General features: G+C 39.1%; 1 protein-coding gene and 1 long non-coding RNA gene across 7 annotated transcripts in view; both read left to right on the top strand.

Annotated features, from left to right (window-relative positions):
• sema4ab (sema domain, immunoglobulin domain (Ig), transmembrane domain (TM) and short cytoplasmic domain, (semaphorin) 4Ab) overlaps nucleotides 1-16437 on the top strand; it is a 36746-nt gene extending 20309 nt beyond the window's left edge. For all 6 annotated transcript variants that reach the window (XM_008421203.2, XM_008421204.2, XM_081612215.1 and 3 more), the window contains 6 exons: nucleotides 6393-6537; nucleotides 7460-7649; nucleotides 7785-7900; nucleotides 12452-12615; nucleotides 13821-13915; nucleotides 15025-16437. In XM_008421203.2, coding sequence (XP_008419425.1) covers nucleotides 6393-6537; nucleotides 7460-7649; nucleotides 7785-7900; nucleotides 12452-12615; nucleotides 13821-13915; nucleotides 15025-15818 — 1504 coding nt within the window. In that variant the 3' untranslated portion in view covers nucleotides 15819-16437. The remainder of the gene's footprint in view (nucleotides 1-6392; nucleotides 6538-7459; nucleotides 7650-7784; nucleotides 7901-12451; nucleotides 12616-13820; nucleotides 13916-15024) is intronic.
• LOC145553585 (uncharacterized) lies at nucleotides 5-2550 on the top strand. Its single transcript, XR_014089621.1, has 2 exons — nucleotides 5-1577; nucleotides 2085-2550. It is a non-coding gene; the product is annotated as an uncharacterized LOC145553585 (long non-coding RNA).
• Nucleotides 16438-19345: the final 2908 nt, after the last annotated feature.

Here is a 19345-nt window from a genome sequence, read left to right as displayed (position 1 = left end):
CAGTGATGCATGTTCTCTGTCTGCCGGGCTGTTTCCTTGGTTACTCCAGGACTGTGGCCGGCGTTTCAAGTGGATTTGCTCTAATCTGGTCAACATCCACAAATTAGAGCATCAATTCAATACCCATTTCTAAGAACAGTAACAATGGCTCCACTTGTTTGTATGGGGGTAGCTATTGCCAACAATGGAAGATAATGGAAAAACATCATCCTACTCTTTTAAATCAGTCACTCTGTTAGGTTTTCTGAGTGATTTCAGCTGAACTGCGTCAGTTTCAGTAATACTGCAGAAAACTACATTTTTAAAGTTTTACATTTGACCTTTGTTTGGAATAAACCAGCTTCTACTTCTTTTTTTGTAAAAGTTTTATTATCTCTAGTGACCTTTTATTTGACAGGAAGGTTGGTAATTAGAGAAGGGGGATGACATACAGCAAAGGTCGCCAGGCCGGGAATCGAACCGGCTGCGACAGCCATATAGGGCCTCCATATGTGGGTTGTGCTTAACCCCTGCACCACCTTAGCACCTCAGATTCTACTTCTTAATTCCAAAAAATTTTTGTTTTAACCAGTGACCTTCTCACATCATCTGAGCAGCACCCCACTTTCCTTACAAACCTCCTCAAAATATTTTTGTATTTCTTCCTGCCATTTTGGGATCAATTTTACACATTGTACTCTAAAATATATTTTATAATGCAATGTTTTAAATCATTCTCACTGGAGATTCTTAAAAAGTAGATGCCAATGTGGGAAAGTTTGACATCTTTATCGATCTCAGACTTTGCCTTTGTACAAATTTTCCCACGTCCCCATTATGGAGGATCTCAAAGATGATTTCTACAGACATCATGGTTGTTAATTATTTATTAATAACTGTAGCTGCCTCACGGACTGAACAGCCAGACGCAGGGAGTTTCAAACAGGTGCAATTTAATCTCAACCTTTCTTTCCATTGACACCGTGAAAACTGTAGTATAAAACAAAAGAATACAGAACCGTTGTATAAAACCAACATATCAATATTCAGTTATACACAAAAAAGAATACGTTTTGTCCTTTAACTCATCAAAATACAGTTTTGTTTATAAACCATGACATCCTACTGTTTCTTAAATAAAGCTATAACATTTCTTATTACAAATCACAATTACATATATCTATACCTCATTCTGCTTTCCGAGGGCGCTATTTTAAAGATTTTCTCCGGGTTTCTTTATAATCTAACGTAGTCTCATCTCGCAGGGTGTTGCTAGGTAACCACAGAATAAACAAACAAAAAAATCTACCGTTCTTTAAAATTAATGCATAAATTAACCACTAGGAGTCACTGTTGGACCAATGAACAAGGAGAATTTTCCAATGGGGTATATGCCACGGACTTCCGTTTTAGCACTTCCGCATTTTTATGCCACATAGAATGGTTCCGGTGCACAGGCAACAGTATGTTAACAGTGGCTCCTCAGTAGCTGCAAGACTATTAATGATGCTTATATAATTATTCAGACGTCCTGAAACGCTCCAACAACAACAAAGGATTTAAGCTGGATGTGTCAAAACTTCACAATACCTTCGAAGGTAAGTTAATAAATCGTTTGTATTCATCATACTGCCTCATATGTCTGACGTAGCTAACAGGGACAAGCTTACAAAGGTGCTATGTAAGTGTTTTGATTATCTGTGCATTGTACAATCTACATATCTATGCTTTATAGATAGATAAAGATGTATATCTATATAAACATATATAGATCTGTCTATATTGTGCCCAAGCTATCAGTCGAAGCTGAAGTTAGCTTCAGAATGAAGCGTCTAATTCGGAAAATAGCAAAAGGGCGATTACACTTAATTTTTCACTATCTTGAGCTTTTTTAATGTGTTGTACTTTAAAAACAACACCTAGACATTTCAAACCTAACTAGATTATTCTGTACTAACAGTAGAATAAATAAAACATTTGTGAAACCTTCTAATTGATTTGTGAAATTTGTAAAATGTCAATAGATTCCAGAACACATTAGATCTGAATTATTAATTTTGCATTATTTTAACTTTCGTTTTTTCTTTTTTTTTTTTTTATTATAGTTGGAGTTGGACCGGAGTTCTGTTTGAAGGCTTCCTGGAGGGAGAGATCGGCTGAGCTAATGTTGCCAACAACTTTTCTCCTGCTATTAACGTTTTTGCTTGTCTTTATATAAAGTATTTCTATCAGTTGCTCTTTTTACGTTTTGTATACAGTATTTGTTTATACAGTATTTTTTTATTTTTACCTTAATGCTTACCTGGTCAGTTGAGGTGAAAATGTACATCCTCTTGATTACTGACAAATGTCAGAACCACATGGACTGAGCTGGTTACATCAGATCAATCTGAATCTTTATTTCTCATTAAACTGACTTATTGTAATTTTAAAACATTGTTATAAAATTTCATCTTTATTCTGCTGTAACGATGACTGCTTTCTTGCAATTAAAATTTCTTGTATCCTGACCGTAATGCTCCCTTATACAAATCACAGAACAGATGATTGAAATAAAGGCATTTTTTGAAAGTATTTTCTTTGATTGTATTATAGAAATTGAGGAATCGATTAAAATCAAATCTGGTATGAAAAAAAATCTTGTATCATCCAGCCTTATTCAGCATATTAAATTATATGACTAACAACATATTACTTAATATTCACATTTCTTTGCTGGTATAACCTAAATGTGTTGCATTTTAACATTTCACTTGAATTCCTGATCTACATGCAAATACTTGATATAACGTAAACACTGAGAAAAGGGGAAAAAGTTTGTGAAATGTAGAGAATTACAAATGAGATTAAATTTTATTGTGAGTGCAAACAGGATAGCAAAATGAACAGTGAATATATAACATACTTCCTAGCAGCTAATCAGACATCAGACTTGTTTTGCCTTTACTGGTGATGAAAACTCGTCACTCTGGAGGAGAGATACTGCACTCTCCTCCACCTCTTTGTGGCATATAGGTCCTCTTTGACAAACACTCCAGGGGGAGGGAGAGCAACCTTAGATTTCATCATAATGAGATGGTTTGGTTTTATGGGCTCCAATGCTTGAGGATCATTGCTTCCATCCACTGTTAATGGGCGGCTATTGACAATAGCCATGGCTTCATATAACAATGTCCTGAGGGATGCATCATCAAGTCGGTCTGAGCACTGTGCGAAGGTACCATTCAATACATTTCTGATGGTTCTGATTTGCCTTTCCCATACACCACCTGCATGTCTGGCAGAGGGTGAATTGAAAACAAATTCACACTGTTTATCCGCCAAGAAAACTTCTAGTAACTTAGTGTCATATTGTTTCAGTGCTTGTGTGAACTCATTCCTGGCACTTCAATGGAGCAATGAAGCCAGACTTTAAAACAGAGAGATGACTGCTTCAATCTCCCACCCACGGAGAAGCTCTTCAGACCAGATGGGATCAAGTCTAAAAAGGGGTGCTGGTGTTTGGAAGGTTCTTTTCACCTTCTAGTATCTTTATCTCATTTGGGAAGGTATGTTGTTGAACAATCTTAATCACAGTTTCAGCTGCTCTTTGTACTTCTTCAAGTCACATGTTCGCTATGTTGTTGCTTTGAGCCTAGTCTCTTGATTCTTGGGAAAGTGTTGTCCAAGAGGAAAACCGATTCAGGCATTCGAGGATGTCATTACTGCTTTTGACTTCAGTTACAAGTACCTGAATTGTCTTTACTTCAGGATCACCGACAAGCAATTATGTTGGAGTGTTGAGTGTTAAGTGTAACTCATGCTCCCAAAGAAAGGTCCTTGCAACCAGTTTGTTGAATGAATATCTGAAGCACATAGACCTCTGGATGCATAATCGGCTGGATTTTCTGAGGTTTCAACATAATGCCACTGATTAGGATTACTGTTATCTCTAATCAGTTGAACACGGTTGGCAACAAATATGTGGAAACTGCGAGCATCATTATTGATGTACCCTAGTACAACTTGTGAGTCAGTCCAGAAAAATTCTTGATCAGTCTTCATATCAAGTTCACATCTTAGCATAACACTGACTTTTGTAGAAACCACTGCTGTTGCAAGTTCTAATCTTGAGATACTTATGATCTTTGAAGGAGCAACTCTTGCCTTTGCTATTACAAGACTGCAGTGGACTTCACCCTTATCATTTATGTACCTCAGGTAAGAACATGCACCACACAACTGGCGTCTGAAAAATGGTGCAGCTCTACTCTGACAACATTGTGGAAGTCAGCAGGTTGATAACATCTCGGAATTGATATTTCTTTCAGTCTCTGCAGATCATTTATCCATTTCTCCCACTGTGGCTTTGTATCTTCTGGTAGAGGATCGTCCCACCCTATGCCTCTGTGACAAAGCTCTTGAAGAATAAGTTTTCCACTAAGGGTGAATGGAGCAATGAAGCTGAGAGGATAATAAAGTGAAGCAATGATTGACAAGCAGCTGCGACGGGTAGAAGGTTGATCCTTGAAGTCGATGTTAAAAATGAAGGTGTCATTTTTTTATCAACTATTGAATGCCAAGTGCACGCTCCGATGAGGCTGGATCCAAACCATGGGGCTTGATGGCTGTTGCTACTTCTGAAGGACCCAAGCAGGCGAGAGCAGCTTCCTTGTTTGAGTTGAATTTGTGAAGCCGTAAAGCCTCCCTTTTTACACAACTCTTGTGACCCAATGATCAGTTTCTTGGCTTCCTCTGATGATGGGGCACTAACTAAGCCATCATCCACTTAAGTTTTTCTCAATAAATGTGGCTGCTTGAGGATAGTTAGTCTTGTACTGTTGTGCTAGATGCTTTAGCCCAGAATTAGCACATCCTGGAGATGAAGCAGCTCCAAAGAGATGAACTGCCATCCTGTACTCCTGTGGTTCTTTCTCCAAATCTCCTCCTTTCCACAAGAGGAATTTAAGATAATTTCTGGTTTCAGGAGTGACAGAAAATTGATAAAACATTCTTTCTATGTCACAAATTATTACACAAGTACTGGTACAATACTGGTGGTGGCAGAAGCATGCTGTGTTGATGTATGGGACACCACTTGGTGTGTTTCTTGACTAGCAAGTTCTTCTGTGGAAATGGAGCTATTTGTTGTTGTTGTCCACAGGTCTTTCCTTCCTCTCTTCATGTAAGCAGGTTGAATGATGACGTCTGCATACATTGCATGTGTGTCGTCTCTTACAATCCCTTGTCACATGACCTTTTCTTAGGCACCCAAAGCAGAGCCGATTTTCATGTATGAATGTCCTTTTGTCTTCAACACTTTTTAATACGAAAGTAGGACACTCGCTGATGCTATGGGCTTCACTTTTACAAACATAGCAAGGTGATTTTGGTTTACAGCTATTTGTATCTTTTGTCCCGTGACTGGAACCTTTTTGTTGTGCGTTTGTGTTGAAAGTTTTGGCTCTTTTTGGGGTTCTGTCATCTGGAAACTTGAAATTTCCTCACAAAAGGGGTGAGGCGATGGGATTACAGGCTATTTTTGCCTCTTTGCTCAAAAACTCTGTGAAGCATTTAAAATCTGGATAATCACCTGATCTATCAAGTTCCTCTACAACTATTCGACTCCACTTGCGAACAATCCATTCAGGCAATTTTTTGAGCAATTTATGGTTCTCTTCAGAGTCATTGAGGATAGCTAGTCCCTTCACATGTGGAATTGCTTCTTTGCAACCTTGGAGGAAGTCAGAAAACTCACGTAGTGCAAGTGAGTCATTTGCATTGATCTTTGGCCATCTTGCAAGCTTGTCGCAGAAGGCTTTCTGTATAATAAACGCGTTTCCATATCTGTCTTGTAAGACTTTCCATGCTTCAATGTATGCACTTTTTGAGTCTCGATAAAAGAAACCTTCAACAGCTTTGCGTGCTTCTCCAGCAAGATAATTTCTGAGATAAAACATCTTCTCATTTGCTGGGATGGGCTTTCTGTCAATAAGAGTCATAAATGACATCTTCCAATCAGTAAACTTCAAAGGATCTCCACTAAATACTGTGGGTTCAGGGACTGGCAAGTGACTCATACTTAATGAGCTGGCTAATGCTTCAGCTACAGTTTTGTTTATAAACCACGACATCCTACTGTTTCTTAAATAAAGCTATAACATTTCTTATTACAAATCACAATTACATATATCTATACCTCATTCTGCTTTCCGAGGTTGCTATTTTAAAGATTTTCTCCGGGTTTCTTTATAATCTAACGTTGCCTCATCTCGCAGGGTGTTGCTAGGTAACCACAGAATAAACAAAGAAAAAATCTACCTTTCTTTAAAATTAATGCATAAATTAACTACTAGGAGTCACTGTTGGACCAATGAACAAGCAGAATTTTCCAATTAAGCAGTTATTTACAATAGCTGTTTTCCATAACACAGGGCTGTGAACTCTGGAAGATCAGCGGTGTGTTCCTTCACTCTGACTGAGATCAAATCCATTTTCTCCGGGAACTACAAAGTCCTGAACAGAGACACGTTACAGTGGAGTGCACGAGTCCAAGAGAAGGTGGCAAACCCAGGAGAGGTAAAACAAGTCACACTGAGAATCTCATCAACTACTGTTGACATTTCTTTATTCTTTGAAAGTGGAAAACTCACAGGGTAATTTGCATATAAAATGAAAAATATAAGTCTTGAAGCGCTGTCTACAGCACCTTCAGGTTCTTGCAGTGGAAATGCACCTTTTTAGGAACCAGGGTAGCTTGTCTCCCACCTGGGACACATCACATAAAAGTGGGTAGAAATCTTCCCTGAAAACAGCCCTTAACTACAGGTGGAGCTTTGTAATGGAGGGCTGCTAAACACTTCTCACTGGTTTCATCCTGAGTATTTTGTTTCATCCATTTCCAAGTTTACAGTGTATAGCCAGCACGAGTGCTGTGTTTTTAAGATATTCCAATTTTTTGCAAACTCAGCATTTCAACTAAAATGTTTTACTCGGTGTTTGCAATCAAGTACATTGAGAACACCAGCCACTCTATGTAGAAGTAAAGGAAGTGTAGACTGCAGTATCTCCATGGAGACAGAGAGTTGTGCTCTCATTAAAGTCTTTTAAGAGTTTTATCTGGTAAAATTTTATTAGTTTTCAGCATTTATGTTCTCAGATTAACGTGACCACGGTGTGCAGGGCTGAGTTTACGCTGGACTTGAGTGGACATACTGCTACTGTGTGTGGACAATGATCCTACGATACACAATGATATGTAACTCATAGACTTAATAAAGATCTGTGGATTATTCCAAACACATACAGAGCAGCTGGTACCAATATTGAATTTGGTGTCAGAGCTTAACCACCCCCAAATTGCCACTTGTGCCATTGCCACTCAGTGTAAATTAGAAGCAAAAGAAGTGAAGCCGCAGTGTTGATTCTCAGGTTGCAACTGATCACAATGATTATGATCCTTATTAAAATCTGTCAAACTTTGTTTTTGTGTGTCTGTTAGTGTGGCCTGCACAATGCCTCAGATAACGCTCTGCGCTTTGTCAAAGAAAACTTCCTGGCAGAGGACAGTGTGCGTCCAGCTGGAAGACGCCTGACCTTGGTGTCTCGCGAGCACATCTACAGCCACCTGACTGTTCAGAGAGTCCAGGCTGCCAATAAAAAGCTCTACACTGTCCTGTTTCTGCTGACAGGTGAGCCATGAGACACAGCATGCTGTTTCCCACTGCTAGAATTTTTTTTTTGGAACGTTTACCGTCATTTCAAGGGTTTGTTTCAGAACACGATTCCCATTCAGATATTTAATTGTTGTCCTTACTGTCTTCCAGAGTCTGGTCACTTACACAAAGCAGTGCTGCTCCAACAGGGGCCCTACATCATAGAGGAGATTCAGGTTTTTAAACCTCCTCAGCCAATCAGGAGCCTGACGCTGTCTATCCCAAAGGTGCAAACTGAAGCATATTCAGTTTATTTTCAGATTTTTTTTTCTCATCTATTTTTGGTCATAGATTTTAACTGCATCTTGTTGAACATCTATAATGTTTACCTTACAGGTCAATAATATGACCTGTTTGTTTAACAAGAATTAATTGTGTTAATACAGGGTATGCTATTAATGCACTTTTAAATGCAGTAATACTAATTAGAGGTGTGCTGATCGATCGGCCACCGATCATAATCGGGCCGATTTCCGTGAAAAAGTGCATGATCAGTGATCGTCGATCATTGGCTCTTGTTGCCGATACCGATCACCTGCATCTCATTTCGCAGCCTGCCTGTGCAGCTGGTCTCCTCTTTCCTTCACACTGCACAAACGCGCAGCAACAAATCCTAAGCGATGTGGAACTATAACGCACTGAGTGAATGGGGAAGTTTGCGTGTTGCGGCGGAAAATTGAAGCACGTCAAAATGCATCAACACAAGAAGCTAATACGACATAAAAACAATGCCATACTTGACGGAGTTTGGCTACATCAAGGCTCACTGCAGTAAAAAAGACATGTCCGGATTAGCATGACGGTCAGGAAGCTAAACAAATAACCGGCATAATTATTTAAGTCTTCGAGCTGCGATGTAAGACGCTGGTCCTGCTCTCGCTGTTGAACCGCTGCTACGTGCTACAGGTAGTAAATATTTGACAGACGGAGCGCCGCTTCTGCTCCACCTGGTAGTGACTCTCACACCGAACCTCTGTTTAAAGCTGCAGCATCTAACCTAAAAAAATACATTTTACATACGTATTAAAACTTTCGCTGTCCTAACATGAGACAGATAAGCTCTAAAAAAGAATCGATCTCCTCCCTGTTCTGCATAATTACTCCGCTTAGTCAGAAACAACCACTCAGAACTAGCAGTAATCAGCTAGCCGCCATGCTATCAGGAAGTTTTCATTCAGTAACTCAGGATTGTTTATTGTAATGGAACCTGTATTTGCCTTTGTATGTTAAGTTTTATGCTTACATTTTTTGGCAATGTTGAGAGGTTTTATTTAGCCTCTTCAGAGCCTCCATATGTTTTCAGTCTGTTAAAGATACTATTACTGATAGCAGGACAATTTGCACAATGCCTGTTTTGTTTTTTTCTTGGAAAAAGTTATTAAAAACAAGTTTTTGTCTAAATTTAGGTGAGTTCATGGTTCCTTTTTCCACATAATGTAACTGGTAGTGTTAATGATAAAAAAATAATAATAATAATAATTATGTGATCGGTATCGGTGATCATGGGTGATCGGTATCGGCACATCTCTAATAATAATGCATTTAAAAGTGCTTAAAAAGTAGTCCTTATGCATAATAAAATATATTTTCAAAAATCTATGATTTTAATGAACAGTCTTCACAATGAGTAGGTAACCTTAGGCAGGTTTGAGTCTGCATTTGAAAATGGGGAGAGTGTCAATGTCTGTGTAGCTATGGCAGAGAAGTCCCAACCTAAGGGACCTGAATGTCTGGCAGTTGCAATCTCCATGGTGATGAGACAGCCAGAAGGCAGTCGGTTAATATTGCATAAATCCAAATAGACTGAGTGATGACATTGATGTGAAACAGAGATGACATTCTGCAGGCTGTTTATTGATATCATAATGGAAGAATGTGGCATTCTGATTTCTGACCCTCTAAAAAATGAAAATTCCTATTGTTAACATCAACATTACCTGTGACTGGGCAATAAATCAATTTTATCGATTAATAAAATGTTCTGTTTATGACGATTAATTTTTTTTGCAAATGCACTCCTTTTGTTTCAGTAGAGTGATCTCAGCCCACCCAGGTCCGCCATCTTGTATTACAGCGTGTTTTACAGCTTATTTTTAAGCTACCGTATTTTCCGCTCTATAAGGCGCACCTAAAAACCTTCAATTTCCTCAAAACCTAACAGTGCGCCTTATAATCCGGTGCGCCTTATATATGGACCAATATTGAGCCACAACAGGTCTAGCAACTACGGTAAGCAGCCGCCGACTTCATTTTCTCCGTAGAACAGTGTTTCTCAACCTTTTTTGGACCAGCACCCCCCTAGCCTTTATCCAGGTCCCTCACCGCCCCCCACCAAAGAATTTGCAGGCTACTTTGCACTGACCATTATTTTAATATTACTATCACTATTGTAGATGTTTTGATTTTTATGCTTGTTTCTGTATTTATCATCAAAAATAATACAGGTGTCTACAAAAAATGCAATGAACATTCAAGTTAAAATTGGTAGGCCTAACAGCAGCCAATCAGAGTGGAAAAAATATTCTTATTTTGTGCCATTTTCTAGTTGTTAAATCTTGCACAAAATGACCAGATAAAAGATGTTCAACATGCCAGTTTAAACTTTGAACTATATGCAAAGTTCAATGAGCTCTGCAACATTAAAACATGGATAGAACTGCAACTACATTAATCATAACTCTTCTTCTCTTTAGTGTTTGTCAGTTTCTGGTGGTGCAGCTCTGTGCTGCCTTCGGGAGAATGGGACATCAGAGTATCATCCATAAAATTTCACCCACATGGCATTTATTGTGCAAACCAGAGCTTTCAATGAAAAACAACATTTCCAAGTCCTTTTAATGTCATACAAATTTGAGACAGAAACATGGATTATATCTTTATATAGACCTGTCTATTGATTTATAGATTAATAGTTTTACTGGACAGAAATGACAAAGAACAAATCTGGTTCTTAATCAAATCCTAATGAGTCAAATTGAAAGTGTCATGGAGTCATCAGCCTCAAGACATTAACACTGACATGAAAAATAATATGAAGAAAATATCAAATCAATTAAAAACATAAATAAGTGATCATTCTTTACGTTATGTCTGTAAATATATTATTCTCAGTACTAGATGTGGTCTCAACAAACAAATGGCATCAACAATATATTTCACCTTTCCTGGAAATAGTGCTGTTATCTTGCCATACTGTCTCTGTATTATTATGCTCGAAAGGTCTTGCCATACCAGTTTATTCCTCTGTATTACTTTAGTTTCTTAGTTTATTCTTGCATTTTGTTAATTAATTCTCTTTAGTTCCTTTGATCAGTATTATCCTCTCTTGGTTATGCTATGTCCACTTTAGTTTCTTCCGTTTGCTAGATTTATTTATTGTTTATGACCATCATAATCTCACTCTTCACCTGCTGCGCTGCCTAATTGTCATGTGTTTCACATCATGTGTTGATTTTTCACTGTTCAGCGTCGGATTCTCTGTTTTTATGCCATAATTCACATCTAGTTTGTCGATCCGTTTCATGTCCCGGTTCTCCTGTTTCAGAATTTCGCGCAATGTGCGCATGTTTTTTTTTTTTACCACGTATGGTGCAGGGCGGTCGGAAGGCGTATCGATGGGGAAAAGGCAGACTGACATAAACCATTTAAAACAACGGAAACAATTTCTGCATTCTGATTATTGAAATTTAAAAGTGCTGTGTTGTTCCATCACCCCGTTTCATACCGGACCACTTACAGCACCGGTGTTAACGCTATACAATGAAAGCTCTCTATCGTGGTATCACCCATGGAGGGATTTCTTGATTTCTTTATTTAAATGAGTTCATTTTTCAGAGGGATACACAGTGAGGGTATCGTGATTTTAGAAGGAGAACGGAGCTGCGTCAAGAAGCTAACAGAAGCTAACAAACACTGAATAGAAGAAGAAGAGCTGCCATCGATACAGTTGCAGCCAAGCATGATTTAATGTTACACAATAGAGTTTTACCAAGTTGCTCAAAGTCTAAACTGGCATTGTTGTGGATTTAAGGTGTAAAGTTTACCTTCGACCAAACGCCCCCCAAAGGCATCCCAGCGCCCCCTTTTGTAAAAATGTCCACCAGCGCCCCCTGCCGTCCTCTGAACGCTCCCTGGGGGGCGGTACCGCCCACGTTGAGAACCGCTACCATAGAAGAAGTGCGCGGTAGAAGAAGTGCGCGGTGCATGCTGGGATAGTTGTCAGAACGCTGGTTTGTAATCTATTAATAAAGTTTGACTGACCTACCTATCGACCGTCTAGAATCAGGTCGTCTGCAGGTCATTTAGTACCACGGTCTCCACGAACATGCTGTGTGCGCGAACGGAGAAGGGTGACCATCCACGCCCCGGCCCAGTCGTGGAAGGCTCTCGCCAACTGGAGTCGGAGTGTTTTGTTGATATTCCGTTTAGTGCAGCTCCATCTAGTGGATGCATAACGTAACTCCAGCCTCTATTGTAGCGTCTATTCTATGCGCCTTATAATGCGGTGTGCCTTATATATGAAAAAAGTTTTAAAATAGGCCATTCATTGAAGGTGCGCCTTATAATCCGGTGCGCCTTATAGTGCGGGAAATACGGTAAGTTTACTAGGAACCAAACCTATAGGGTCTGTCAGGAAAGTCACACTCATATCTTGAGGTCCATGTAATGGGTCTGTTTGGGTTGCATTGACCATCAGACGACCACTTCTGAATGGAGCACAGTTACTGATTATCTGAATCAAATGTTGCACTGCTTGATTACTTATTTTGTTAATGCAGGGTATGCTATATGTTGGAACATCAGAGGGGGTGGTGAGGATTCCAACTGCTAACTGCTCCTACTACTGGACCTGTGCCCAGTGTGTTCTTTCCCGGGATCCTTTCTGTGGTTGGGATGCAGCCAGCAGGGCCTGTGTGGAGGTCTCCATCACCCAGACCGCGCTGTGAGTCCCACACTGCCACCATGAACATCGTCTGTCAGTAGTATGTAAGTTAGGTAATATAGGGAACAAAATATTTGGATATTTGTCTACAACAATTTTATATCAAAGCCATAGTATGCTCTATGATTTCTGAGTAAATATGTTCCATATGAACGGCTTTACCTTTACCTAATTCCTCCACAACGCCATTAGAATAAAATTATTATTTTTTTTTTAAATTCAGCCCCAGACCTTGCTTTGGCCAACAATCATGAAATTCTGTATCTTGACAGGAGCCATGGTCCAAACCCCACAGGAAGTCGGCTATTTTGGATCAAAGCCGCCATTTTGTGTCTTTTACACACGTTGTATCTGAATGAACTCCTCCTTCAGCTTTTGAGATGCAGGCTTCACAATCACTCGGCGCAGTCTTGAGGCACTGAAGGTCAAAAGTTATCAAATTATTTTGGTCACATCAAAGAAGCATGTGGACGTGGCTAAGTCCACATGCTTTTCCATAAAACATAAAGGTAGAATAACTTCTACACATGAGTCCCAGCTGCCTGAGACTTTATGTCTGTCATAACCAACCAGCACTGATCACATTCACATGGCAATTGGTGACATCACCTTAGCCCCCGTCCCTTTTGAACAACAAGTCACCTGCTTTCCTACTAATTCTCTTCCTTTTACTCCATGATTCATAAAGATTTGAACCTGTGTTTAATGAAAACATGAAGCTCAACAATGGCTGTTGGCTGGAGGATGTGGGCACAACTGAATGGCGAATTCTAATTCCTCACCATTTGCATATAGCTGACTTTAAATCACACATCCATCATGTGATTTGGACCAAACTGGATATAAGTGACCTTTAATAACTTCTAAAGTCATCTGTTTTCCTACTAGTTGACTTATATTGGAAGTTGACTCCAGTGTCCCCCGTCCCCACCAGGTTGTTTCAGGGTTAGGGTTTCAGTAACTCTTCTGCACCAGATTTTTGGTGCGTCATCAGGGAGCATTGTGCAACACATTGGTGTGCAGAACCTAGTGGACTGGTGCATGAACTGCACGTGAGCATTGATGACAACAAATGGGTGGTGTAGCTGGGGCTCCCGTAGTCGCAACAAGGTGGAGCGGCGCTGAGCTGCAAGGGCCTTACAAGGTTGTTTGCAGTTTTAATTCTATTAAACATCCACTTCCTGACTGTAGTGTCCTCTCTTTAGGAGCCAGGACACAGATGGAGGAAATGTTGAAGAAGCCTGTAACAGTGTTTCATTAACACAGAGAACCAAATTTGGACCAAGTAAGATGCCCACAGGTATGTGTCACACTATGAAACAACAATGTGGCATCTCTGTCCTGGAAATGTGTTCACTGAGATATTTAACAAAACACAAAAGTTTCATTTAAGTATTTAAATGATACACAATACACAAGTATTTAAGCTTCATTTAAGTTTAATGAAACTTAAATACTTAATGAGAATCCTTTAATCAAGAATCTATTATTATTATAATTATTATTACCATTAATAATAATAATAATAATAATAATAATAATCATTATTATTATTGTGCAAGTAAATTTGATTAATGTAGCAACTTTCACAGATAAAAATCACAAAGTGCTTCACAGATAAAACAAAGATACACAGATAAAATACAATGACACAAAATGACAAGTTAATCCAACGTTTTTGTACAAAAACATCTTCAGCTGCTTTTATAAAAAGTCAGTAAAATCGGTGCAACACAAAAACAGTCAAAGTAGTTCCATACACTTAGAGTCCCAATCCCCATCAGCTTTAAATCAAGTGAATGAGACTCAGTAAATTCTGACCTGTTGACCTCAACACAACAGAAGAAGAATGGGTTTACAGCAGGACAGCACTATCCTGGGGGCTTCACCATGCACAGCTCTAAAAGTAAGAACTAATGAAATTGGATTCTAAAACGCACTGGCAACCAGTGAAGGGAAGCTAAGACTGCAGTAATGTGTAATCTTCTGCTGATTCCCGTTAAGTCTTACTGCAGCATTTTGCACAATCTGAATGTGATTCAAATCTACTTTATTCAAACAAGTTAAAAGACTTTCAACAATATAGATATGTATAGATAAAAGCATGGGTAATCTTCATTCAAGTTTAACTTTCAACATGTAGTTTTGAGATGTTCTGCATTACATAAACACCTTTATTTTGCATAAATCTGTTGTTTATGAAATCTTTGTACAAAACAAAACAATAATAATGGCAAAGATTTTAAACCATTCTGTGTTTTAAATGAGAGGGTATTCTATGCGTTAGCCTGCCAGCAGTAATAAATGACAATAATGCATTCCACATATGGTCATGTTTATGTTCATCATCAGTCAGTCTGCAGGTTTTCTCTGCTCTGACCCCTGAGTAAGCTCTAGCCTGTTTGTCAGTCTCGTGTCCTGCAGGTGAGCTGGTCTCCGTGTCTCTGAACGACGTGGTGCGGCTACACTGTCCTGCAGCGTCACAGCTGTCCCACCAGCTGTGGGAGCGTCCAAACAGCCGCCTGTCCTCAGACCTCTACCTCCACCTGCAGGATGGGAGCCTCAGCTTTGTGGCCACTCCAGCCACTCTGGGCCACTACCTCTGTCTGTCCACAGAGAACGGCTACCGACAGACCATGGCCATTTATCACGTCAAGCAGAAGAGCAGTCCCGTGGGACAGACTCCAACCAGCTACACCCGGAGCCACACACGAGCCCAGCCCACTAGGGAAGGGCCTAAAGCAACAGAATCCAGACCAGCAGCGACGAAACCCTCACTGGCCATCAGGAACACTCCAATCACCACCAGGCAGCTTGATAGAAATTTAACTTTGTGGATGAAAGAATATGAAAATCTGGAAACAAAATTCCATGATGGGAACCCTCTGCTGTCAGCCTGCTGCCCCAGCTACCTGAACGAGCTGGTGGTGGTGTCCATTCTGCTGGTGGTGTGCCTCAGTCTGCTCATCACAGTCACTCTGTATGTTCTCAGACAGCAATGGCGGAGACAGACTGCACCTGGAATGGGAACTCCAAGCAGGAGCTCTGACCGGAGGACCCCTGAGGAGCAGGAGTCCTTGAGGGAGAATGAGTGTGGGAGCAAAGCCAATGGTCAGGCGTCCTCTGGTGGACACGCCAGTGGCTTGGTTTGTAACAGGAACCTTACAGACTCTACCCAGAATTTGCCAAACACTCCCTTCTGAGCAGCAGCCTAAGAGCCTTTTGAGCTGCTACAGAGCAGAGCACCATGGAGGGGGAACGTTGCAGTAGCAGGGTTCATTTGGTGAGCGCTGCACAGGAACAGTTCAGGGCCAAGTTAGACTTCCTGAATGTTCTGCAGCCTGAGTACTGCACAAGTGGCTGCTCCACTTGTGTTTTTTAAAGGGAACTTGATCTTTTCCAATACAAATTAATGATAGTTGGATCTAACAAACAAAGCAGAGCTTAGTCTTTAAACCACATCTGAGATCTGACTGTTAGCTCAAGTCTAATGAACGTATAGAACTGTTTTATGAATTATTAGCAGTTCAACTGTGGTCAGTAGCCAAAACCCACCTGTCCAGTTAGAATGCTGTTGAGGTAACAGGGATGTGATGTTAGATGGAGCTGTTGGGATCAGATGGTGTTCCGCACCTCACTGATGTGCCTTGAATGCATTTTTAAAGATGTTCTGGTGGAGTTCTTCTTATTACTTTATCTGATTTTCTTTTCATCACATCCTGAACTTTTTTTTTATCTCATTGATATTCCTTAACTCTGATGACACTGTGCTGTCACTGCACATGTTTACCTGCTCATCAATAAACCAGCTGCTCTGTCAAAGGATTGTTTTTGATGCATCCATCCCAGTGGATCCTGTGCAGTCATATCTGTAGAAGAAGAGTCATAAAATAGAATATGTGTAGGAGAAACATTCTTCTAATCTGTACTTTATCATTATTCCAATAACTTATTCTTTGTGCTTCATTTATATTGCAAAACAAACTAAGAAAAACTTAAACCAACACTGAGTCATACATAGAAATATCCATTTAATGCCTACAGAGTTCAGTTGAGTTGTTGATCTTGTGTGACACATGGTGCGTCACCAAACTGTTCATGAAGTTCATTGTAATACTCAGGAAGAGAAGGCAACATAGAGGCACACAGCTGAGGATTAGTCACTCTCAGCATTATCAGAACACAGTCTCGCTTTTACCAGTTGTACCACCTTATACAATACTTAGCGATAGTTCTTACTAAATTAGCCATTTAAATGCACAGAGCTACTAGAATGCTCATTGACTAATAACTGCCAATTCATTTCAAAAGTACTTTAATAATCTCAGAGGGAAAATAAATGCAGCATCTTGGTGCAATCACTGGAGGAAGTAAAAAGCCCAGCATGGTCAAGCTGGAGTCAAACTGCTGGCATGTGCTCACATGGTTTTGTAATGTTTGTTTTTGTACAGACCCTTCAAGGTCCACAGTGAACCCTCCCCCTGCAGAGGATGTCATGGTGATTTGGCATATGTAATTCACAACTGTACAATAAACACAGGGAGTCTGTTTATTGTACACAGACTCCTGAGAATTTACAACTTCAGAAGAGGAAATATGGCTGAGCAATAAATCGGTAATAATATATGGTGCAATAGACATGTGATCAGTGTCAATAGGTAACACATCTGATAAAATATTCATCATATAGAATATGCACTGAATTCTGATCCAGAACTGCACAGCATTCTGGAGAATGTACGCATAGCCAGGACATCAAGTTGGTGGCATCAACTAACTTACTCTTTGGTTACTTGGCAAAAACTTGGTAAGAAAGTTGCACAGCAGCAGTTTCAGGTTTTGAACTCAGAACTGCTTAGAAATAAAAAACATTGTGGAATGAAAACTGCACTAAAGAGTTAGTCACTACTCAATGCACCAGTTTGGCAGTATTTCAGATATTTAAAACAAAAACGAATCAATAATTATATCAACAGTTACTGATATAGACTGATATGAAACACATTGTGAAGTTTTTCAGCTATTTACTGTATTATCTAGAAAATGAGCTTTTTTCACATACTTTGAACACTGCAGTATAGCTAATTTATAAATTTTTACCAAACTGCTGCATGATGCAAGAGCAAATTTGTCTCAACAAAAGTGACACTGAGCAACAAAGAGAGACAAAGGAAGTGAGTGTTAGACTGTTCAATTCAAACAATGAGGAAAACAGCTTAAATGGTTTTGGTGCACAGAATTAAGATGATGATAGTGATCAATGATTTTCCTAGTAGGCTACTGAATTTTCTTATGTTTTGTATTAAGCAGCCTTATTCTGGACATTGTTTTGAAAAGATATCTATGGTACGTATTTGTGTGTAACCAGTACATATTTATTTTAAAAGTAAAAAAAAATCTTTCTGTATAAATATATATATATATGTTCTATATATGTTCACCTGTTCTCTTCAGTTAGTGGGTGTAGCTGACATTCAGGTGGGCTCAGCTGTCCAGAAATAACAGAACTTTCTCTCCTTATATCTCCCTTAATACTGCATGACCTGGAAGTTCACTCTGAAAACACAATAGATTTTTTATAGCAGTACATTCAACATATTTAACATAAATCAGAAAATCTTGTTTTGGAAATATATAAGACTTATCTTCTTTTTATTATGCTTTTACAAAAGCTGAAAAGAAAATACACCTCTCACTATTTACTTTAATAGACATTGGTTATTTTATATTACAGGATTCATACGAATGCTTGAAATCCTTGAAAATGTTTGAATTTCAATTAGGTGACCAATGTTTGGACAGAACTTGATTATTTAAATGGCTCAAAAGAATGGTAAATGCAAACCATTTAGCTTATTTATTGAAATTTCCTCCATTACCTCAATTAATTAGATTTTTGTTTCTGCTGTTCACTCCTGAACTGGTTGACATTTTCACTTCAGTTCCGTCCTGCTACCTATTACTTATCCAGCAAATACAGTTCATCCACCGATGAAAAAAATTTGTTAAACCTTATGTCCACTGTGATAGTTGAAATGCAGTAAACAAGTAGCTTATCCACTTTTGGATGTTCACAATCCATTCTGATGTCGCAGCAATTACCTCATTTTTCTGAACAAGAACCACTTCCTGCAGTTCATTGTGGGTTTTGTGCCCCTGAAAGTCTACATTTTAAAATCACCTCCAATAAAAACATCTTTAAACAAATTAAGACTCTTCAAACAACATTGAGTCATACCAAGAAATCTTCACCTAATATCCACATAATTCACAGTTCAGTTGTTTATATCATGTGACACCTGGTGCGTCACCAAGCTGTTCATACAATTCATTGTAAGGTTCAGGAATAGAACCAAACAAAGAGGTTATGATGAACAGTTGAGGTTTAGTCACACTCTGGACATTATCAGCTGATATTTACCAAAAATCCACAAATGCTGTTGATATTATGGGTTATTTGATTCCTTTGGTCAGATTTCTCTCTTTTTCACAAAGATTAAAGGGGAAAAAAAGCTTAGACTTGGTTGTAAATTTGTAAGTTCAATTGTGTGACTTCACTGCACAATTATTACAAGACAGAAATTCAACAAGTAACTAGTTACATTTGCTCAATTACATTTATTTAAGTAAGTTTTTGGAGAAAAAAAAATAAAATAAACACAGTAAAAAAACAAATTCCGTAAAACACAGGAAAATGTCCTGGTAATTTTCTGCCAGTACATTTTCCTGT

The sequence above is a fragment of the Poecilia reticulata genome, chromosome 11, assembly GCF_904066995.2.
Source record: "Poecilia reticulata chromosome 11, P_reticulata-male-v2, whole genome shotgun sequence".
Lineage (NCBI taxonomy): Eukaryota > Metazoa > Chordata > Actinopteri > Cyprinodontiformes > Poeciliidae > Poecilia > Poecilia reticulata.
This window is presented reverse-complemented; position numbering and strand designations above follow the sequence as displayed.